The sequence below is a fragment of the Alosa pseudoharengus genome, unplaced genomic scaffold (genome assembly GCF_046254945.1).
Source record: "Alosa pseudoharengus isolate Yale_2024_CS ecotype anadromous, Long Island Sound unplaced genomic scaffold, YU_APseudo_1.1 YU_APseudo_1.1_scf_19, whole genome shotgun sequence".
NCBI lineage: Eukaryota > Metazoa > Chordata > Actinopteri > Clupeiformes > Clupeidae > Alosa > Alosa pseudoharengus.
This window is the reverse complement of record NW_027468657.1, coordinates 22719961-22744010: the sequence shown is the minus strand read 5'-3', so window position 1 is coordinate 22744010 and position 24050 is coordinate 22719961. Positions and strand designations below refer to the sequence as shown.

Here is a 24050-nt window from a genome sequence, read left to right as displayed (position 1 = left end):
GCCTAAACCATTATAATTAACACTTTGTTGGTTAATGTTAATAATTGAATGAGTCTTGTTCACTGTTTAACATTTTGGAATGTTAGGAATGATGGATTACAGCTTTGCCCCTTGATCACAGTATGCGCTGAGCGCAGTTCAAAGATTGAGCGGACCATTCTGGGCTAAACGGAAAGAGAATCATACAGGATCTTCCCTTTCAGCCAATCAGGTTTTGCAAAGCGTACTAAGCCTACGTCATCCCCGGTACTCTCCCAGCCGGCAGGATTGAAGCAAGTTTGGAATTGCACCACACTCCACCCGTTAAACAGTATAATATCTGAATACTTTGTTTCACAAAGTACTAACGCCGCCATGACTTTCGATGTGAGAAGGTGAGTAGAAATTATTAAGAAAAATGCGAAATCGGCGCATCTGTCACAGGTTAGCATCCATTTGTTGCATGGGTTAACTGAACTGTTTCCCCACTCTGATAACAGTTGGCTAGGCTATCCAGCCACCACCAGATACATTGTAGACGATAGGCTATAAGCAGAGGATAAATTCAGACAGTGCAACATGTCTGCAAACAAGTACAATGTAACACGCGTATTACATACTCTCAAACTACATGTATCGGTGCCGTCAACTGGAATCGGTTTGGATTCAGACATTTAGCCAATTCTAGCTAGCTGATTTCTTCATCAATGATCTGTGTTACAAATTAATTAAACTGGCCTAGTGTATGCCTACATATTTACACGCCCACCACATTATGCATCACATGAAAAGCAGTAAGAAATATATTTAGTGTATTTAAAGCTATATCTGAAATATGAATGACTGACAACACAATTTTATGCATTATGGCAGGCTCATAGAACAACACAGCAGAGAAGTTGCCCCCTCCCCCTGTATTTTCCAAGCTTAATTAACCACTTATCAGTTAATTTGACTATGGTCTCTTAATAGCTTACTTCCTTCCCCATCCCAACTTTACTGGAATGCATTATGTCAGGCTAGTTTTTCTTTCCAGGCACATTTAACCTACATTTGTATGCTAATGAATCATTGCAGCATAGTTTCAGTGGATTGTTTGAAGTTTTGTCAGATTTGGCTTCCTTTTTTCAAAACATCAAAAACATCCATTTGCATGGTACTTAGTCACTGGCTTTGGGAGTGTTTGGCCTGGTGGGTACACTGGAAGATGGTGATGGTCTCTCTGGAGTCTGGACAGTGACCTCATATTGGCCTACTCACTTTCAGTCTGCGTACGAGTATGTCTTTTTCTGCTTTTTCATCATCATTCGTCATCATTCACCTCAATGTCCTTGTTGTCATTAACACCATCATTCTCTTGACTTGTCTTGTTAGACTTTCAAAACTTTTTTTTTTTTAATCAAGATGCGATCATATGATACAGTCAGTTTTTTTTAATGTCGACAGGGCACACCCGTCATTCAAATAAGGAACACGATTCACGGTTTGTTCAAAGCTGTTATCAGTGTATCAAGTTACTGGTCAGCAGGAAGTCAGGATCCTGTTGCACACGGTTTCGCAAACATGGTTCACTCATAAAGGACTGATACTATTTAACAAAAAATGGAGTGTGTTTTGTGTTGTTGCTTTTGTGCTGTCTTGCTTGTTCCTAGGTTTCCGAATTAGGAAAAGCCTCTAGTTTGGCTTCTGGACTGAAAGAACTTCCAGAATCTCCCAGAACAGATCACATACTGTGTTCTCTGTGTTATTGTAAGGTCTACATCAGTGTTTCTTCACTGGTGGATCGGGACTGGAAAAGTGGGTCGTAGAACCGTTCTGGGTGGGTTTTTTGGGTAAAAAATAGATTAATAAAAAAATGCCCATTTAAAGTGCTACTTTATCTGATCTTACATCAGACCTTTATTTTGATAGACTTTATTCGTATGTCAGTCGTTGCCATGAACATAGACAATGTTTATTTGACAGCTCATGTTAGACATAATTTTAGAGGTAAACGCAAGTAGGCTACGGTCCTGAATATTTGAAGTAGGCCTAGTTGAACAGTATTTCTTCATAGAGGAAGGGAATCAGGCAGGAATGGGACCACATTTCATTCTTTCATTTCATTTCATTTCATTTCATTCAAACTCTAGTAGCTGGTCTCCTCAGTTCCTAAACATTTGCAGAATATTCTTAAATGAAGTAGTGAAGCAACACAGTGGTAAAAATGCCCCCGTCCCAACTTTTTTGAGATGTGTTGCTGGCATTAAATAAAAAATGAACATATTTTTTTCCCAAAAAACAATAACATGTTGTCTTTGAACTATCCTCCGTTAAATATAGGTTTGACATGATTTGTAAATCATAGTATTCTTATTTTATTCACATTTTACAAAGCACTTTGTACACTTTTTCAGAATTTGGGTTGTAGAACACTCACACTAATAGTGATACTCACTGTAAAATTGGCCCTTACAGCACTTGAGAGAGATGGATGCCAAACTTCAATGAAAAATAATTACACCAAATAATGTGTTTAGGGTTAGCCTTTGATATTTAACTAGAATCTCAACAGGTTATATACATGCTCTACTAGTCAAAAGTTTGGAGACACTTAGAAATGTCCATTCCATTCCATTATAGACCGAATACCAGTTGAGATCAGTTTTTTTTTTAATCAGGGCAGCAGTTTTCCAATTACATTATGTGCTTACATAATTGCAATTGCATAATCTACATTGCCCATTATCAGCAATCATTCATCCCATGTTGCAAAGGCACATTCTGTTTACTAATCTGATATAATTTTAAAAGGCTAACTGAGAAAACATGGGAGAACCCTTTTGCAATGATGTAAGCACATAATGTAATCTGAAAACTGCTGCCCTGATTAAAAAACAATGCAACTGATCTCAGCTGGTATTCTCTCTATAATGGAGTGGAGAAGTCTCCAAACTTTTGTATGGTAGTGTACATTTATGAAGCTCTGGCAAGATGACCTTTCCAGTGTCATCAAAAACCACATTGCAAAGCTAAATGTATTGTACGAAACCTATTTAAGGCCTTTCTCAGAATCAAACAGATAGGAATGCCCAACATCCCTGGGCCGAGATGAGAACTATGAACTGAAATGTACACTGAAAGTTTCTGAAAACTCACTGGAGTTAAAAATGATCTTGTAGACTTGAAGTCACTGAAGATGGCAATCCTCAAATTCACACTTCCTCAAACCGGTGAGAGAAGTTAGGTGTTGCTGAAAGTGTAGAATTCTGAAGTGTTAGGAATGAATGTGGTAAGAATGAGTGTGTCAGACAAACTGCTTTTTATAAAGTCTCATGTGTGCAGGTTTACATAACCGTAATGAATAACAGTAACAGTAGGTTTCAATCCAACTGGGACTATATGTAGAATATGGCTAGCAGGAGAGATTTGCATACACATTTCGATTAATTTACAGCTGTCAAACATCACTTAAAAAATTATAGTCCATTTTATCATGTCAGTTGGAGTTATCTCTTGTGACATTGGACATTTGAATGGCCACCCCTCCATAAAAAGCAGAAGGAAAGACAAACATATCATGGTGACCTTATTCATGCTTTTAATGTGCCGATGTAACATTTTTGTTTGACAAACGTATAATTTGCGTCTATTTTATTTGTGTAGGATTGTACTGCATCAGTGTTATCTCTATGGCCTTTCACAGGGCACTACTATCATAGAGTGTGGGATGAAGGAAGGGAACACAAGCTGTAGTTCCCAAGAAACCAATTACATGATGGCTTACTAAGTAATAGTTTAGTAATGGAGGAACTAAGCATTCAAAAACTTTGCCGTCGCTTGTTTCCACTACCAAAAAGGTCAGCTGGCAGGGAGAGCTCATGGAAACTTAAGAGCCATGGAAATCAGGTGTGTGTGTGTGTGTGAGATGATGCACATTGCCTTATGCTTTGCTGATCCAGGGACTCCAAGTCATAAAACATGCCCATGCTTCTAAATCCATGTAAAGGGAGGTCCGCCAGTTTTCCTCTCCAGTTATTGTGATGTTCCAAGGCCCTTTTCCATTTCCACGCCTTTAGCCTTAAAATGGGCAAAGTGTTTCCATGCGGGGTGCCTTTCACGCATCATTAGAGACCCGGTCAGTTGGGAAATACTGTAATTTGTTTCAGTGTTTCCAATTTAATATCAACAATCGGAAAGGTTATCGCCCCTCTCCAGTAAATGCAAATAAGATCCCGTCATTGTGTGTTTGTGTGTGTATGGAGCAGAGATGAGCAGGCTGTCCTTTTTAGACCAAGGCCTGGTGTCTCGCTCACAGGTTTAAGGAACACCATGTCCTCCTTATTGTTAGCTCAGCTCTGTAGAGAGATGAGTAGAAACAGCCCGCCCCTGTCAAAATAGATGGTGCAAGACAGGAAATGAGTTAATCCATATCCCTGCCGACGTGTTTGCACTGTAACCACTCCACAGTCATGGGGCTGCCTGGGACTCCTCAAAGGCACTGGGACGCTGTGTGCTCACTCAGCTGATGTATTAAGAGACTTCTTAAACACCGTGTACTGTTTGGTTAGGGATGTGATCACCACTCTTAGATGGAGTCAGGAGAACAACACTAGATTGGTGGAGGGTTGAGGGAAGTGGGTGAGGGGGGCGTGTAAGTTTCATAGGAGGAACGAATTAGTAGCTGGAGGAAATTATTTCGATTTGTGGAATTCCTGCCTGTTGATATTTTTTGTGTTTGTTTCAGACCATTTGTTTTCTTGTCCAGTCCAGTTCTCACCTGTCCTCACATTCACATGTGGTATATGTCTACAATTATTTTATATTATTTCAAAATGGAAAAACACTGGCCGCACCTTTAAGCCATAGAATGTTAACAACTGTTCAGCTGGAGCATTTTAATTGTTTCCCCCTTTTCCCCACATTTCTTTACAAGCACTAGAACACCACACTTTGAAACCACTTTTGCTAGGATTTTCATTGCTTACCACCAGAGACTAAAACTGAACCTAAACATGGCCTTCAGAACATCAGCATGGCTGTTTTCAGCATCTCAAGTGGTGGCTTAATGCCCTGCATCTGTGTTTGTATGCAGTGTCTCTACAAGCAAACATCCTCCTCACTGCCCAGCTACTGCCCTCGCTAGCTGCTCCACCCTTCCTCAATGGAGGCCCTCCGCCTCTTCTGACACATGAAAAAGTAGAACATTTTTTTTTTTTGTCTTATTGCAACATTTGTTACTGTGATATTTGTCAGTTCATGAATAAGAACAAAGTTGTAATTCGACTTTAGCCTTGACATTCAAATAATAGAATACTTCAAAGACATAAGCACAGTTGTTACAAGTGATTACTAAAACATGCTTTGAGGCAAGAAAAGGTCATTCCTCCTTCATTTGCTTTTAACAGAGAGGTTTGGGCTACCAATCCTGTGTTTTCATAAGTAGAGCACCACCATTAATGTCTGTCCCCATGAACTGTAGACTTAAATCGGGGGTGGGGGGTGGTTGGTTTAAGGTGGAGCGGGTGGGAGTGTGTGGAGACCCCCGCCCTCCACATTTCCTCCATTACTCCCTCTTCCATCATTGTGGCCTCCACCTCCACTGCCTCCCTCTCTCAGGGTTGCGTCAGCTCAGCTGGGATGACTGCACTTGCAGCCGCCAGTGGAAGAATATTTTACTGCAAGGACAGATGCCAGTGATTGGGGAGGAGAGAGGGCCGGGCTGAGGAAGAATGGCAGAGAGAGAGAGAGAGAGAGATGGGGAAAGAAGGGATGGAGAGAGGGGTGGAAGGAGAGGAAGAGATTGAAGGGAGATTGGGGAAAGAAAGGGAGGGAGTGAGGCAGAAAGGATTTCAATGCCGAAAAAGGCCTGGAGAGAGTGAGCGAGAGAGAGAGAGGGGAGTTTGTTAGCTTCAGAGCCAGAATAGTTTCAGTGCCTTAGGAAGCCTCGGGAGCGCTTCTCAGGGCCGAAAAAGGCAATACTGGAACGCGCCCCCTCTTTCTCTATTTCTCTTTCTCTCTCTCTCTCTCTATCTCTCTCTCTCTCTCTCTCTTTCCCTCTCTTTCTCTCTGTCTCTTTCTTTCTCTCTCTCTCTATCTCTCTCTCCCTCGTTCTCTCCACCTCTCCCTCATTTTAGCCCAAACTCAGGATTAGTTGGATCAGAGTGATCTCAGTACCTTGGCTCAGTACCTTCAAGCATCTGTGTAACTCCCTCCCCACTGACCACTCTGTCCGTTTGACGAGTTGACCTCGCTACAATGCTAACGCCGCTAACACCAGAATCCCTAAAACCCCCACTGATTGTTTCTGTCCCAGCCCCTAGAGCAGCAGGGAGGATGTTCTTGGGGTTTCTTTTTTTTTCTGTTATTATAGAGCTCAGGCCGGGGCCTTGCCCTGGAGCTAAGCACTTCCAGTGGCCCTAGAAAGCCGAGGCAGCTGTCATTGTTCGCTTTCCTCAACGGAGCTTCCGCCTCCTGACTCCTGATAAGATGCCTGGAGAGTTTGCATCCGCTTGTTATACACCGGTGACCTTCTTCACTGGTCTAGATAGGTGTGTGTGTGTTGTATGTTGTATGTTGTGTGTGTTTATTGGCAAGTGGCAGTGATGTGTTAGTTTGTGGTGTGTGTGTGTGTGTGGTGGTTTGTGTTTATGTTTGGTCTGGACACATTTGTGTATGTGTGTGGGCAAGTGAGTGTACGTGTTGAGTTTGTGGTGTGTATGCGCATGTGTTGCGGTGTATGTGTGTGTGCGCGTGCATGTGTGCGTGTGTGTGTTTGGTCAGTGGCTGGCCCTTCCTTCCGCGGTCAGGAGGAAGAGGTGTAACGGCGGAGCCTGACGGTGGGCCCCAGCCCCTCCGGGTCTCAGCTGTGCCGGCGCTGGTGGACCGTGGCCGTCTGCCATAGATAACATTCCTTCACGCCGCCGTAATGTTCAAACCCCCCAACCCACCCAAGCTCCATCTGCCCCCCATCTCCACGCTGCGCTGAGAGAACACTCTGTGCTTTCACACATGCCCTTCAGTGAGGAATGCGGCTGTGTTTACTTTTTTCTTTCTTTTTCTTCCTCTGCTCTCATTCACCACTCACTCTTTCTTTTCTCCTTCTTTTTCTCTTTCTTCCCTCTCTCTCTCTCTCTCTCTCTCTTTTTCCCTCTCTGTCTTTGCTGTGACTGCAGGTTTGATATCTACAGGAAGGTGCCTAAAGACCTGACCCAGCCTACCTACACTGGAGCCTTCAGTAAGTGTGGCTGTTTTGTCGTTACAGAAACCTGTGTGTGTGTGTGTGTGTGTGTGTGTGTGTGTGTGTGTGTGTGTGTGTGTGTGTGTGTGTGTGTGTGTGTGTGTGTGTGTGTGTGTGTGTGTGTGTGTGTGTGTGTGTGTGTGTGTGTGTGTGTGTGTGTGTGTGTGTGTGTGTGTGTGTGTGAGAGTGTGAGATTTTAGTCTGTGTGAGCGAGAGTGGGTATTGTATGTATGTGAAACGTGTTTGAATGTTTATTAGAATGTGTTAATGTGTGAGAGAGAGTTAGAGTTTTTTTAGTCTGTGTGTGTGAGCGAGAGTGGGTATTGTATGTATGTGAAACGTGTTTGAATGTTTATTAGAATGTGTTAATGTGTGAGAGGGAGAGAGAGTGAGAAAAGTGTTTGTTTATCTGTCTATCAGGTGGATATTGATGATGATTGTGGGATGTAGAATCACAGCACCAGTCAATACACATCAGTAGTAATAACCATCAGGCCTCTGATGACTCTGCACCCTGGCATGGTGTGGTGTCCCGTTATTTGACTAACCCCGGCATTGCGTTAGCGCTGTGGCTATTGATTATTCACAGCCAATCAATGCATGGGGTCTGACCTCTTTTTCCTGGGAGGCTGGTATTGATTAAGGGCCTGTTGCTTCATCTCCATGACTGTGCACACGCTGAAGAGCGAAACCCAAACACACTGTAGCTGTGGCCCTGCCATGTCACACTACCGTGTTGTGTGTGTGTGTGTTTGTGGTGTGTTTGTGTGTGAGATCACGCATGGGAGTCACCTCTCAGCTATTGTTGCTTTGGCCTCAGGTGGAATACCTGCCTATCTCATCATTAGTCATGGCTGCCAGAATGATTACAAACACACACACCCACACACTCTCACACACTATGTCGATGGAGGCGGTGATCCAACTCATCCTTTCCCAGCACATGGTGGGTTAATTGTTTACAGCAAATACGATCTTTTTCTTCCCTTAGATGTATGTATACATACCTAGGAATATACACAAACTGAAAGGGTATGATTTTCTGTATGAATAAGAAAGAGGAAAACTGGGGTTCCCCTGTGACACGTACTGTAAACTGCTGACCACACATAATATGGGAATATGGAGTAATATGGGAGTAATGAAGTTTTTATTTTTTTTAAAGAACTCTTACCTAAGAGTTGAGAACACTGTTAATACCAAGATTTGGGTTTCTCAACAGTTCCCAAGTCTTTCAGGGTATCACTATGTCAGCTATGGAAGAGTTGAGTGTGTTGATTACTGTATCCTGCACTGACCCAGAATTGGCGACCTATGTGTCATGGCGACACTCCCCATTGTTTGTGCTGTAGCTAAACATGACCGTGTGCAAACTGGAACCACTAACCCGCAGGCTCGCCGCGATGGCCACGGAGTCATGTGACCCCCTGCGGGCACCAGGGGCGTGTCTGGAGACACCGTCTCCATGTAAATACGGAGTTCACCTGCTGGGCGCTGTGGGCTGATGAGTCACCGGGTCACGTAATCACCAGTGGTAACACGCCAGGCTGTGAAAGCTCCTTGATATGCACTGCGGAGATGTCGTGTCATAATATGATTGCCGTAAATCTATTTTTACTTCCCAGATGTGCTTGTGCAGTTACTGAATGTGAAGTTTGGAAAAGTTACTCAAGTTCCCCTTAAGCGACCAAAGTTAAACCAAAACGAAACTGTAATATATACAGTGTTTCCCATACATTGACTTATTTGTGGAGGCCCACCACAATATCAACATTGTCCACCACACAATGATTTTCCAGGTTGTACTAAATTGTGCTTAAATCTGGTTAGCATCATAAATTAGCTGCACTAATTTGTTAAAAACGGTTACATTCAAGCTGCATTGTTGAATGCAAATAGTTGATAGAAATGGTTACTATAGTTCACTATTCCAATGTGAAAACAAACAAACTCTGTGTGTGTGTGTGTTTATGTCTGTGTGCGTGTGTGTGTGTGAGAGAGAGATCTTTGTCACTGTATGTAATTATACTTGGTTTATTGATTATTTGTTTTACAAGCATATTGTATTAGTACAGTAAACAAGATAAGGATAGGATCTTTGGCTGTATGACTAAAGTTGTTTATCTTTGTCTCAATGGCTAATTAGTAACCTTACCTGAAAACAAAGAGGAGAAAAACATGTTGTGCAACTCTAGTTCACACGGCATGTGCTCAGACAGGTAGAGCTCAAGACCAGCTTCTGTGTGTCTGATAGTTTTGTGGGCCTCCTGTGTGATCACGCCGGCTATCTGCCAGAACGATGTGTTCCCTTTTTGGGGGCATTCTTTGCATAGTTTGCTCAAAGGTGAGCGTGAAAAGTGATAAATGTGTGTGTGGGGGTGGGGGGTGGGGGGGGGGGGTGTGCAAGGTGCGCAAGGTGTTCTGTACCTGTGTGTGCTGAAAGCTGTATTTCACCAGTGGAAACATTTATGTCCCTTCTGTGAGAATTGTGTGTGATGAGTTCAGATGCGTTACTCCGATGTGTGCCCCTGTGTTCTCTTGCCCCCAGTCTCAATATGCTGCTGTGTCTTCATGCTCTTCCTCTTCCTCTCGGAGCTGACTGGATTCATAGCCACAGAAATGTACGTATGACACTTTTCATGCTATTGAGGGGAAACACCCACACATGCACCATTTTCCTGTTCAACCGCAATTCACACAACACAAACTCACTGCCAGAGATTAATTAATGATATTTATGTCAGGTTATTTTATGGTTGTATTTGTAGTCGTGACCTCGCATTTAGAAAACGTACATTTGCTAAGCGCACGTCATTGTTTTGTTTGGGAACTGATTAGGCTTTACATTCATTCTCTCCCTCTCTTTCTCTCTGTCATACGTACACACACACACACACACACACACACACACACGCACACACACACACACACACACACACCCAGCCACGCGCATGCATGCATAGTTTCATTGTTGCCATAAATGAAAATGATGTATGTGGGGGAATGTTCCTCCTTCCCCCTCCATCTTACTGTAATGAGTAGTCACATGACCTCACACTGTGCAGAAAGGAAAACACATCTAGCACGTCCAACTGTGACCACGCCACACCACACCACAACACGCCACGCCACGCCACGCCACGCCACACCACACCACACCACACCACACCACACCACACCACACCACACCACACCACAACACGCCACACCACACCACAACACGCCACACCACCACCTGGGTGTCCATACTCCACTTGCATGCTTTATGCGTGTTCATGAAAATTAAACCAAAAAATCTTCTGTGTTATGCAAATGAAAAGTTTACAAACTCCCAATGAAGTGAAGAGTTGTGAACAACTGTGGGATTAAAATGGGTTAATGGGAATTGCATCAGGAGAATTTATGGTATTTTTGCGAACACGTGAGCCATTTATACATAACTAATATTTGTATGTCATTACACATTTATTAGGTTTTTGTTCAACAATTTCTTATTCTTACTCAATAGGTGAATTATTCTTGGTAAATCCTGAATAAGCAGCCAGTTGGTCTTAATCTAAGGTTATTAATATGTAGTATGGATCAAAATAGTAAATGTATAGCCTTCTAATACATCGTCTTAATATATTATTATTCTGTCATTAGAAGTCACATATTCAGACAGTGAACTAGGAATCTATAAACCCTATTTTGATCCATACTATATACCAGTAACCTTAGATCAAAATCAACTGGTTGCTTATTAAGGATTTACCAAGAATAAATGACCAAGAATAAATGACCAAATGATTGATTAAGAATAAGAAATTGTTGAATAAAGACCTAATAAATGAATGTGCAATGGTGCTTAATACAGACCTTTTTGAGCACTAATACACATATTAGTTATGTATTAATGTCATGTGTTCCCTAAAAAAAGTGTTTATATTCACATTATATCTTATGTAATTCAAAGGTTAATCATCCACCCCCTTCTAGCGAATCATTTTCTTATCTGACTTGGATGTTCTGCAAACTGGACATGCTTCCACACAGGATTTCCTATTGAAATGGTCAAAATCCACATTGAAAAGCTGGGTGGAAACTCAGCTGCTGCGATACCTCCCCATATGGCGCCCAGTGGACCTCCCTCCCTCCCTTTCTCCCTCTCTCTCTCCCTCCCTTTCTCTCTCTCTCTCTCTCTCTCTGTCTGTCTGTCTGTCTCTCTGTCTTTCTCTGTCCTCCTCTCACCACCGCCCTCTCTCCCACCATCACATGTGAAACTCAGGTAGTCCCTGCAGGGTGTTCCTTTGGTCGCCCCGGGTGTCCTTGTGGTTTATGACAAGACGTGGACGGCCTTCTTTCTGTTTAGCATTGACTGGGCTGTTTTTGTGGTCGCGCACACAGTGTCGTAACCAGTAGTTACGGGATGTCAAGCCCGGTGATGTGTCAGTATGTCTTTTCCGCAGTGACATGAGGAAGGAAATGAAAGTGTCTCTGAAAAGGAGCAGATGAAAGATGCACTTTTTGTTATTTTAGGTGTAACTGCCTCAGTCAGCGCATTACAAACCCCATTGCCTTTTTTTATTCCTCACTAATTTTAGAGACTGCCTAGCTGTGTAGAAATGTAAGAGAACCTGCTGTCACATGAGGCGTTCCAGCTTTTGTGCAGAATGTGAACTATGTCAGCCACTGTAACCTTTTAAATGTCAGAAAAGATTAAACGTGACAGATATCTCTTTTTCTCTTTGAGTCTGTTACATGATCCTAGGTCATCACCATAATGGCTTCCCCGTCCAGTAACCCAAGTCTACCTTGTGTTGTGTTTGCAGAGTAAATGAATTGTATGTGGATGACCCCGATAAAGACAGTGGGGGGAAGATTGATGTGAGTGTAAACATCAGTTTGCCAAACTTGCACTGTGATTGTGAGTATTTATTACATACATATACAAACCTATCTCTTAATGCTTCTTTTCCGTGCTCTAGGAACCCAACCCCACCCTCTCTTCCCACGCCCTTCCCCTGTCTTGTTTTCCCTGTCATGGCTTGTTTTTTGACAAGTCAGCCACCGTGTTTTATGGCTCCAGTGAGCCCTTTGACCTAGGAAATAAAAGGATAAACACCATGTTTGCTTTGAGGCCTGCCACTATGTTGAGCTGTCACCATTTTTGTTTGACTTTGTTCCGTAGTCATCTCTGTTGTCATGGTATGGTCATGGCCCTGTAATGTCCACTGACAAACATTGTATCCCTGACCAACGCCTCTCTCTCTCTTGCAGAGGGCATCCTGATGTTTGGTTATTTATTCTTCTTTGTACCCTAGTGTTGATCTGATTAATGCGATAAATAATAAAGGGCAGTCAGTCTCCGTTGGTCAGCCCTGAAGTTGTTGTCCAGCCCCAACAATACAGGCACTGACGGGGGGCGGTGGTGACCTGACCTAGCGCCCCAAAGTCACCTCATGTGTCTCTTACAAATATTACACGAGCTCTCATGGAAACATTTGAATCAGGAAAATCAAATAAAACCAGCACTGACGCAGTTAACTTTCCGAAATCCGAACATTCCGATCCGTCATTATAACCCCCTGATGTACTGTGATTCACCTGTCGATCGGCAACCTCACATCCTCTCTTCCTGTAACCTGAGCAACATCCCATCCGCACTTTCTCAACACACCTTACAGCATCCTCCGTGATGTCAGAAAATAAAATAAGGAGGCAGAGCAGAGAGATTTGGCTAAGAAAGTGGTGAGCGTAATATGGCCGCTCCTCCCCCTCATGACGCTGTTCTGAAAGTATGCCTTGTGACACACTCTCAGCGGCAAATGAGGGAGAACGAGGAGAAGAAGAAGAAAAAAAACAATCAACACCAACGAAAGCGTGGAGGAGGAGGAGGAGGAGGAGGAGGAGGAGGAGGTGGTGGAGGGAAGGAGAGGGGAAGGAAAAAAAAAAAGGAACTCCTTTTGGGCTGTACCAAAAATGGAAGGATTTTGTGTGCTCGTTGAGGGAGAAAAAAAGGGAAAAAGAGGAATGGATGAGCTCAGTTGGCGTCTTTGGCTTTGACTTTTCTAGCTAGAGTGAGTCAGAGTCATGAAATACGGGTTATAAGTATGGTAATGACTTCACATAGAGGAAGCACACGTTAGCTCGCACACACACACACACACACACACACACACACAATTTCTCCCTCTTACATACATACAAATGTTATTCCTCAATTTTACCCAAGAGGAAACCATGTATATGGAGATAGCCCAGTTGACTCATGAGTGTGTTTTTGTAACTCCGTAGTGCCCATACACATCATTATCTGTAGCTTGTAGCTCACTACGTAGCATTTCCCAAGACCCTTCCCTGTGACTAAACGGCTCGACTGACTAGGGCAATCTACTCACAGCGCACATGACGCTAAAGCTAAAATCACTAGTGCCAGCTGATATGTGCTCGTGGTTGTGTCACAGGCCTTTGTCAACGGCTCCGTCAGCTGTTGGCAACTATAGCAACAGGTCTCCACATTGATTACGTATTGACCCATGTGAACAAAAGATAAGGCCTCACCTTGCTTCAGGGGGATGACGCTGCAAGATCATGAGTTGTGTAATCAGGAGAAGTGATTTGGATTGGTCACTGCGGTCTGGCCACGCTTGAGTTTCAGGTCCTTTCCAAAAGGGTATTCCCTCTGCCATCACGCCTCGTTCTGCTATTCACCACTCTCTTGATTGGCTGGATCTGTTGTATTAGTTATTGTTTTCTCTTTTGATTGGCTGGATCTGTTGCATCAGTTATTGTTTACTCTTGTGATCGGCGGGATCTGTTTTATTAGTTATTGGGTAACACTTTAATAAAGTAATTCAATAAAGTAATTAATCTTAACTCATTTGAAAATGTGTTGCAAGGCATATAAAGTCCTCACTTTAGATAAGCTCACAAAATATCATTAACTAACCACTTGTAACTCCTGAGTTAATCATGAATTATAGTATTAGGAAGTGGTTTATAAAATATGTATCCTCACCCTAACTAATCATTAGCGCATGTGTATGTAACAACTGTTAAATACTAGAAATATTACTTCATCAACAAAATATTATTGCATATTTTTTTAAGTATTAATAATAATTTATAAACATATTTTAGATATAGGCTTATTTACTATGAGCAAACCATTTATAACTGTGTACAAATACTTTATTTATGAGAATTAACATAGGAACAATGCTTTACAAATGATGAACAAAGCATTTTGTAATAGTTTGCAACTGGTTTATAATAAGAAAATGATTTCATTATAAGTGGTTGTTTCATTACTTAAGTATAAATCATGTACTTACAAACATATATATATTGGATAGGCTTATTTACTATGAACAAACCATTTATAACTGTGTACAAATACTTTATTTATGAGAATTAACATAGGAACAATGCTTTACAAATGATGAACAAAGCATTTTGTAATAGTTTGCAACTGGTTTATAATAAGAAAATGATTTCATTATAAGTGGTTGTTTCATTACTTAAGTATAAATCATGTACTTACAAACATATATATATATTGGATAGGCTTATTTACTATGAACAAACCATTTATAATTGTGTGAACAAATGCTTTACTGATGATAAATTATGTATGAACAAGAAATTACTAATGATGAACAAACCATTAACTAATAAGTAACAAAGGCTTAATGAATGATGAATTGTGTGTAGTTATTATAAAGTGTTACCAGTTATTGTTTACTCTTAAGCTGTTTGTGATGGCTAGATTTGTTTTGTAGTATTATGCTATGTACTGTGTTATTGTCATTATGGTTTCATTTGCTCTGGCGAATCTTTAAGATTGTTGGTGGACCTGCAAATCAGGGTTGCTGGCTTTTTTTCTCCAGGAACTAAATTATAAATAGTCATGTAAGCTGTACCATGTACCATGATGTAACTGTTTGCAATCAGAAAAAGTAACATGGCTAATAATAGATCTGTTAATTGAACTAGTTGATGGACTGATGTCTCAGTGGCCTGTTAGCTGATGCCCTCTCGTCGGCCACACCGCAGACACAGCAGTCTTCTGCTCTCCCCTGTAATCCCTGTGGACCTCCACTCAGGCCTCTCTCAGTTCTTTTCGCACTCAGGCACAACGGCCCCCATGGCACCTGCACCACCTGCCCCCACCCGCCCCCCCTCCACCCACCCCCACCCCTCGGCGCACCAGCCCCATGTCCTGACAGCTCCGTGTTAAAAGTGTTAGCGGCCCAGACGCGCGCCAGATTGTGCGTTTACCCTTGAGCGCCGCTTCTTCTCCCAGTGTTTTTCCACCGGCCGACTCAACAGGCAGACTCACCGCGCCAGATGTTTGCCCGCACGTCTCTCCTCCGTCGCATTCTTCCTTCTCGCCCCATTCCAGCCCCCTCAGACTACGTGCACCACACACACACACACACACATACACACACACGCGCGCGCACACACACACACACACACACACACACACACACACACACACACACAGTGCGCTTTACAGTGGGGCTGCTACAGCTTCTGTTGGGGAAGGGCTTGCAGAGCTTGGGATAGTAGTAAGGAGCAGGGAAGCAGTGGAAATAATGTCTGTCCTCCACCGCATATTAAAATAGCAAACCACCATCACCGTACCCCTGCATAAACATAGCAGTGGAGTGTTATTTTAGGCGTTTTAGAAGGTGAGGTCTTTCGGAAGTTGGCATGGCACGGGGGTGGGTGTGTTTTGGAAGCTATCATCACTGCCTCTAAAGGTCAGGCGTCAGATGCCCCTGTAAGCCCCTTAGGAAAGGCCATCTGGAAATAGATGCCCGCTAGCATGTCTGAGGCCCCAGAGATCCGATCTGGGAGGTGGCAGAATGGGCAGTTGGCACCCCATGCCCACTGAGAGAGGGACATGAAGGCATATTGGGTAGATGATGCCTCCACTGATGATGTCTCCTCCCTAATTGCTTCAATGATAAAAAGTTATTTACTAATATAACACTAAGTGTTTGATATAAACTCAACATTTCTTTAATTTTTTCTCCTTTTTGACTCCTACACATTACTGAGTGCACACACACACGTTTAGGCCCTTTTGCTTGTGAACCTGTGGCTAAGGCCACCTCCACATGAATGTGTTTCAGTTTAAAAATGGCCTAATTCACATTAATGAGTTGAAAAACATAATTTTGAACATATGTTCTTAAATCGAAACTGGAGTGAGAGGAGAGGCCAGGAGGTGTGTGTGTGTGTGTGTGTGTGTGTGTGTGTGTGTGTGTGTGTCTTTGGCACTCAGATGTGATTTATCCCCTGTATCACATGAGCGTGCCCTGGGAGCGCTGCTCTCTCATCCTCTCGAGTGCTGACCTCATCTGTGTCAGTTCTGTTTATACTGGCCGCCTCCAGAACCCTCTGGTCTGTTTGCAACTTGTTGTGTGTGTGTGTATCTGTTCAATCTGCAGTGAAATAAATTATTAAATGATCGGGCTTTTAACACTCTCTTTCTCTCTCTCTCTCTCTCTCTCTCTCTCTCTCTCTCTCTCTCTCTCTCTCTCTCTCTCTCTCTCTCTCTCTCTCTCGTCCTTTCCTGCAGTGGTGGGACTGGACATCCAGGACGAAATGGGCCGCCATGAGGTAGGCCACATCGAGAACTCCATGAAGGTGCCCCTCAACAACGGCTACGGCTGCCGCTTCGAAGGAGAGTTCAGCATCAACAAGGTACCCAGTCGAGCATTCCTCTTTCCTCCACCTGTAGCCAAGGGCCTCTCTCCCACCACCTGACCACAGTCGATGTCTTTAAACCTCCTTATGGTCACTGCAGGGTCTCATTGGGCCTTGGATGAGGAAGGCGGCTTGCGTGGGTGATCTTGGTTTATTTCCTCACAGTGACTCTCAGCGAAGCCCAAGGCAATATGGCAGTGTGTGAGCTCAGTGCAGATAAAGTCAGTGTTTAAAAAAAGACCATGCAAGTTTAAATTGGGACCATTTTGTAACTAAATGGGAACAGTATGTGTGCAAGAGAAGTTGTTAAAATGTATACTTTTGGGAAATGAGTGTGGGCTTTGACATTTTCTGTCCACAGAGCGTCAGTATGGTTTAGGGAGAAAGAGAATAAAAGAAGTGAACAGAGGAAGGAAAAAAGTAATCTATTATTGGATTGTCCTTAAATCATAACCCAATGTCCCCTCGGAGGAAATGTTGTGGCTTAATGATTTGGCGTGACGTAAATCCAAAAAGAGTCGTCTGTGAAAAAGGAAATGGCTTTGAATGGTCCACTGTGTTATCGCACTTACTTTGTTCGGCTGTAATGTGTAGGAGAGAGAGAGAGAGAGAGAGAGAGAGAAAAAAAGAAGCAAGGGAGAAAGAGAGGTAGGGGAAAATGTTCCAATTAAATTAAATCATTTGCCTCCATTTGGGGCAGATTACAAAAAAAAGGAAAGATTTATTGAGTGACACAGGGAAAAACTGGGCACGACCCGGATGAAATTGAATTACTTGTTAATGGTGGATCAGGCGTCGGAAGCTTCAGACCCGGACGGAGAGAGAGGGAGAGAGAGAGAAAGATGAGGAGTGGGGGAGTTGTTGGAAGAGAAACACTCAAAAGCGTCTTTGTGAGGGCCCGCTTACACTGTTCACCAGCTTCTGTCTGCGCCACTACCTCTGGAACATTAGCTTAAAAAAAAGAAAAGGAGCCCAAAAAGTTGTCTATATTAGATTGAGCAATGTTTTTTTTTTTTTTTTTTTTTCCAAACAGAAGGTCTACTATTACTTAAGGCGCACAAACATCACTTGACTCATGTACCCTTTTTGAGTGTGAGTACTTACAGAAGACACTGGAAAATGATAAGAATTTGCTGTGCTGTGCAGTGATTTATTTTTGACTGTTTTTCTCCAGGTACCTGGAAACTTCCACATCTCCACACACAGTGCAACGGCCCAGCCCCAAAACCCTGACATGACCCATATCATTCACAAACTGGCCTTTGGCGAAAAGCTGCAGGTATGGTGACCCCAGCCCCCCCTCTCCCCCTCCCCCGCTGATCACTGTGATGTGGTTGAAACGTGATCCCATTCTCTACGGGAATAGTGATGTAATGAGAACAGGCCGAACTCTAAAGGATTGTCTTTCTCTTCCGCAGGTACAAAATGTCCAAGGGGCCTTCAACGCATTAGGGGGGGCAAACCGCCTAGAATCCAACGGTATGTGGTCTGTGTGTGTGTGTGTGTATGTGCGTGTGCTTATGTGAAAGTGGGGGTGTGTGGGGGTATCACATTACAAACCCAAGAGTAGTGGGGGGCCCATGGTATGTGGGGTGGGTTTGTTTGGATACAAGGCCTTTTGACATGACTGTACCGTGGAGACACATAGTGGCCAATCTCCGAATGACACCCAGCCTCTGTCCAGCCCTTTACTATACTGTGCGCTCCGTCACACGCAGTGAAAAGAGCACTGGTTATTCACCTCCAGAAACGAACATTAATCCATCTGCTCTGATGTGTTTTTCTCTAGCCCTCGCCTCCCATGATTACATTCTGAAGATTGTCCCAACGGTGTATGAGGACTTGTCGGGGAGGCAGCGCTTCTCCTATCAGTACACAGTAGCCAACAAGGTGAGCTACCTCCGTCTGACTGCCAGTTCATCTCATTACATAATGGAGTCGTAAAGGAAAAATATATCCCCCTATAAAAATCGACCTTCCTTTCCTCACAAAAGTGTGCTTAAGCTATAGAGTCTCTCTGACCAAGTGGTTGCCATAGCCACCAGGGCTCCACCTGACCACCCACGGTGGGACTCGGTGTGTGTGTGTGTGTGTGTGTGTGTGTGTGTGTGTGTGTGTGTGTGTGTGTGTGTGTGTGTGTGTGTGTGTGTGTGTGTGTGTGTGTGTCAGGGGTGGTAGTTTTGGGAGTGTTGACAAACAGTCATCAATCCCCCGGCTCAACTGGCAGAAAGGGCAGTCGTGTATGTGAGTGTGTTCGTTTGCGTACGTGACCAAAGCCACGTCCCCCCACACACACATTGACCCACACACACACACACACACACAGTGACCATACCAGTGGCTTCCACTGCCTCTGTGTGTTCATGGGTCTTCTCCAACAGCGGCAGGTTAATGGCTCCTTTAAGTTAACAAACAAAGTGGAGGACCCTGGGGCATTTATTAACAACCAAATATTGAACCTTTCTTTCTCTTTTCAGATAAGACATACAGTATACTGTAGTGGACATTTGGATTTATCACAACTAAGATCAACAATAATTACAGTTTCTTACGCATAATACTGTGTGCTAATTGACTGATAAGTATGTACAGTAAATTGTGGTTTTGAAATACTATTATCATATCATCATCTGAGACTTCAGAAGAACTTTAAACTGACCAGTAGGTGCTCTCCCTTCGCTAAGGTGGAACTATGTAAATATACCCTTTTTAAGCAAACATTTTATTTGCTAACATTGTGTAGTGAAGTTTGGCCCCTCAGTGTAGGCAGTGTGTGTGTGTGTGTGTGTGTGTGTGTGTGTGTGTGTGTGTGTGTGTGTGTGTGTGTGTGTGTGTGTGTGTGTGCGCGCACGCGCGTTACAGTGTTATACACATGATTGTGTTCAAATCACTTATTAGATGTGTTGTGGGATTTTGAGATGTCCAAAACCAAATGCATTGTGGGAAGTCCTCTTGTGTGACTGTTGCAGCAGGGCAGTGTTTTTTTTACCTCTGAGTGAACTTCTCTCACTCTTCCTCTCTGTCTCTCTCCCTCCATTCAGAAGAACACTGATCTGATTTCTGCTAAGTGTAGGGCAGCCTTTCAAGGCTGTGCCATGCTAGGTGCATACCGTAGTGATATTTGTGATGAGGAACATCCTTTGTGTTGTGACTCTGTTATGAGTCGGCATGGTGACGACGCGGCCCCTTTTGCTTCACATCAGCATCAGAGTTTCAGTTCACCCTGGCGGTGGGCCGTCGCCGCTCTGTCCACGGTTTCAGTTGCTCTTCTGCCACTCGCTGCGTTAGTGAGACTGAGTAGTAGTTTTAGGCATGTTGTGGCTCGAGCCCACTAAGGATGGGCACACACACACACACGGACACACACACACACACACACACACACACACACACACACACACACACACACACAGTAGTTCCCTATTATCCTTGGATAAATAGTCTGAGTAAGAGAGCTGAGGTTTGTGTGGTCTTGCCCTATTTGCCCTTACTGGCTCCATGATCTTGCTCCACATTGATGATCTATTTTCTAGGCGAAGGGTTACGCATAAGGGTTTAAGAATTTATTACGTTTCTCAAGAAAATCATGTTTTTCGTTTTCACAATGATAAAAAAACAATAATTGTAGCATGTTAGTGGCCGATGACGACCATAACAACGATAACAACGACAACAGTTAGAAAATGTTAAAGAAGTGGCAGATTCTTATTGCTGTGTTTGATTTGCATTGGGTAGACCAAGTGACAAGAAGCTGTTCTCTTCCATAGACTCATTATTAAGTATATAATATACAATACATCACTTGGTCATGCTGTGGAATCCTTAGTGTTGCATTTTGTTAGGAGAGGTGGGAATCATATATGATGACCTCATGGAATATTTGCTTTCCTGAATCAAACTTAGATTTGCCAACCAAGACACCGTCACATTTTCCGTCCCATGACATTTTAAGGTCTTTTTCATGGACCTTTTTTCTTATTGACTCTAGATATTGTATTTAGGACCTACGGATCCTTCATGTATAGAAACCTTAGCCCTACATCATCTTAAGTCCCTGATTGTCCCCTTCTCTTAATTCTCTGGCCTGTTATTTTGTCATCTCACAAATTGTATCTTCTGCTGTAATCACCATATTCCTCACTCTGTTTCCTTAAAACATTGGCCATCCCAAAAGCTGTTTTGTAGTAGGCGTGCCATTATTATGGCGAATAGTAATAAAATGACAAATCAGTCACCCCATATCAAATAATTAGTCTTTGTCGATGAAAACAACTCTGTTTGTACTCTTCTTATCTCACCTTGTGCTCTTAACCTCTGACCCCTGTGAATCCTCTCTTTGACCTTTAACCCTTTGCCCCCCCCTCTCCTTTCAGGAATATGTAGCCTACAGCCACACAGGAAGGATCATCCCGGCTATCTGGTTTCGCTATGACCTCAGCCCCATCACCGTTAAGTACACCGAGCGGAGGCAGCCCTTTTACCGGTTCATCACCACAGTGAGTGCCGCACAACCGACATACTCACAGTGACATTAATTACACACTACAAACAAACACTAACAATTAAGAAGATGGGAGTTGGCTGGAGAACATGAAAGTTCAATCATTCTTTTTATTGATAACGGTGTAAAAAGATGAATATTTCAATGTTACTGCTTCGATAGAATTGACTCTAAGGATGATATAACATTGGAACATTAGTTTCCGTGTGCTCTAGAGAACTCTTTTGTACACGGCTTGTCCCACTCCTGGACTGCATGACGGAATCACTAATCACCAGACCCAGACAATGACTTACTTATCACAACGACTTACCAGACAATGATTTACTTATCACAACGACTTACCAGACAATGACTTACTTATCACAACGAGGTACCAGACAATGACTTACTTAACACAGAACTTTTCCTCCTCATGGTCTTAACATTGACCAACTTGCTATAGAACTCAAGTACTGACACCATGCTAAACAGACTTATTTGCCATATTGACACAATCATCAATAGACTTGAACCACATGACGGTGGTGACTTACTTCCCTATCGGACGCAATGCTGTGACGCAATGATGCGGTGCTGGTCAGAGATCAATCATGACGTGCTTGACTTCAAAGCTTAATAGTAGGGTTATTAAATGTCATCGTCAGGTGCCTCATTGATGTCTCAGCTGTTTAATTTCTAACTCGCCTTGTGAGTCACACCATGAGCAGAGCTACTTCCCTGATGATATATCGACTATAATAAGTTTGTTCAGTCTTATATAAACTTTCAATTCTGAGATGATTTCCCATGAGCCTAACATGGGATAAGCCTAGTCCTAGACAAGAGGCTCTTTTTCAGTAAGTTCATCTTCATCGACCTTGTCTTTTAGTCTAGAATAGGACTAATCCATGTAGAGGAAACCAACCCTCTGCACGTCAGCTAGTGTTGTGCTCTTTGGGAAAAAAAGCACAGAATGTCTTGATGATGTCTTGAAACATCATATGGATTTGTGTCATTTAGAGGAACCAGGAAGATTTTGAACGCTATTCAAGTTTCTTTGTTCACTGAGATGGTTCTAGAACATTGTTAACTGGATGGCCTCCTTACTAACAATAGACCAAGATTAAATGGCATTTGGACGTAGCTGTTTGAGTAACATTCAAATGTGTTGAGCGTGTGCGTGTCTGAATATAATCATTCTTTACTGAGCCCAGAATCCCATGGCCTTTATCAGCCATGCTGTGCCAGATGTAGAGCAGATATTTACATATTTGTGTTACGTGGCTACACATCTCGGGACGACCCTGCTGGAATTTAGGTTAAGATGTGGGTGGGGATAAGATGGCCTGACATTTCAAAACCAAACGGATGCGTCACAATGCTGCAGCCCAGTGTACAGCTGGTGAGTCAAACGTGAAAGAGGGAATGCGGCTCTGGAATTATGATTGGCGCTAAGCCTATGGACATAATTTCGTCTCCGATGGATTTCATAGTTGTCCACCACCTCATATGTTCCATGATTATCTTTGACCAAATTAATTCTGGTCCCATGGGGTGACCACATTATTGCTCCTCGTTTCATGTAGAACTTACAGTCTGTTCCAAGTTTGGGTGGACAGTAGGACTTTGTGATATGACCAAAATCTCCTGTCATGATAAAGGTCGTCTCATATCCCCAGAACGATTCATATCATGATGTAGCACAATTTTTGAAAATTCCATGAAAAATATTTTATATATCTAACCACATGGAAAGGCCCATCTCCTCCTATTACATTTGGAATGGTATACACTTACCAAATAAGGCGTTTGTGTTTAGACGGACAAATAAATGTTTTTTCTTAAGTGTTTATGTCAGTTCCACACAGCGTTCTCCTCCCCATCATCTCCTCTCCCTCCTCCCTCCAGATCTGTGCCATCATCGGCGGGACGTTCACCGTGGCGGGCATCATCGACTCGTGTATATTCACCGCCTCCGAGGCATGGAAGAAGATCCAGCTGGGCAAACTGTCATGAGTTCCCGCGCTGATCTGTCGACCTATTTATACAATTCAGACTCATTCCTAACCGGTCTCCCTACTCCTGCTGATGTCATCCTCAGTACAAAGAGTCATTATTGCCAGCAGTCATCTGCCCACCCCCTCCCCCCCACCACAACCTAAATCCTGTGTGCTCGTAAGGACTGTGGACTGATAAATTACTCCCTCTCCAACCCCTCCAAAATCCCCCCTCCCAATTTACGTTCATTTTCGAATATGAAAATCAGCATTGTCTATGTATAGGATTTTCTTGAGTTTCAAGAAGGATATTTTTCAGATGTAATTGACTTTTACTCAATGTTTATGGTGCTCTGTGTCTCGAGTTGCCTGGCATGTTGTGGATCAGTGTGAGACTACCTGTATTAAACCATGGCCATGGGGCCAGTCCTCTGTAGTTGCATAGCCCCCTTTATGGTCTTGTCATGGAGGTCATGTATTTGTATGTCAAAAGAATACTGTTGTCATACTTGGGGAATCCTGCTTCCGTTAAATATTCCCATAGTATGAATACTGAGCGGCCATACTCAGTTCACCTAATTTCGTATTTATATTGTAGAACGTTGGAGAAGGTTGTTAAAGGGATTTTGAATCATGTATTTGTATGTCAAAAGAATACTGTAAGGGATTT

General features: G+C 43.1%; 1 protein-coding gene across 1 annotated transcript; it reads left to right on the top strand.

Annotated features, from left to right (window-relative positions):
- The first annotated feature begins 213 nt into the window (after positions 1 to 213).
- ergic1 (endoplasmic reticulum-golgi intermediate compartment 1) lies at positions 214 to 23816 on the top strand. Its single transcript, XM_076292033.1, has 10 exons — positions 214 to 374; positions 7134 to 7195; positions 9747 to 9819; positions 12010 to 12104; positions 16773 to 16897; positions 18075 to 18179; positions 18319 to 18379; positions 18690 to 18790; positions 21274 to 21396; positions 23292 to 23816. Exons 1-10 carry the CDS (start codon positions 355 to 357, stop codon positions 23397 to 23399), a joined length of 873 nt encoding a protein of 290 aa, XP_076148148.1. The 5' UTR covers positions 214 to 354; the 3' UTR covers positions 23400 to 23816.
- The last annotated feature ends 234 nt before the right edge of the window (positions 23817 to 24050 follow it).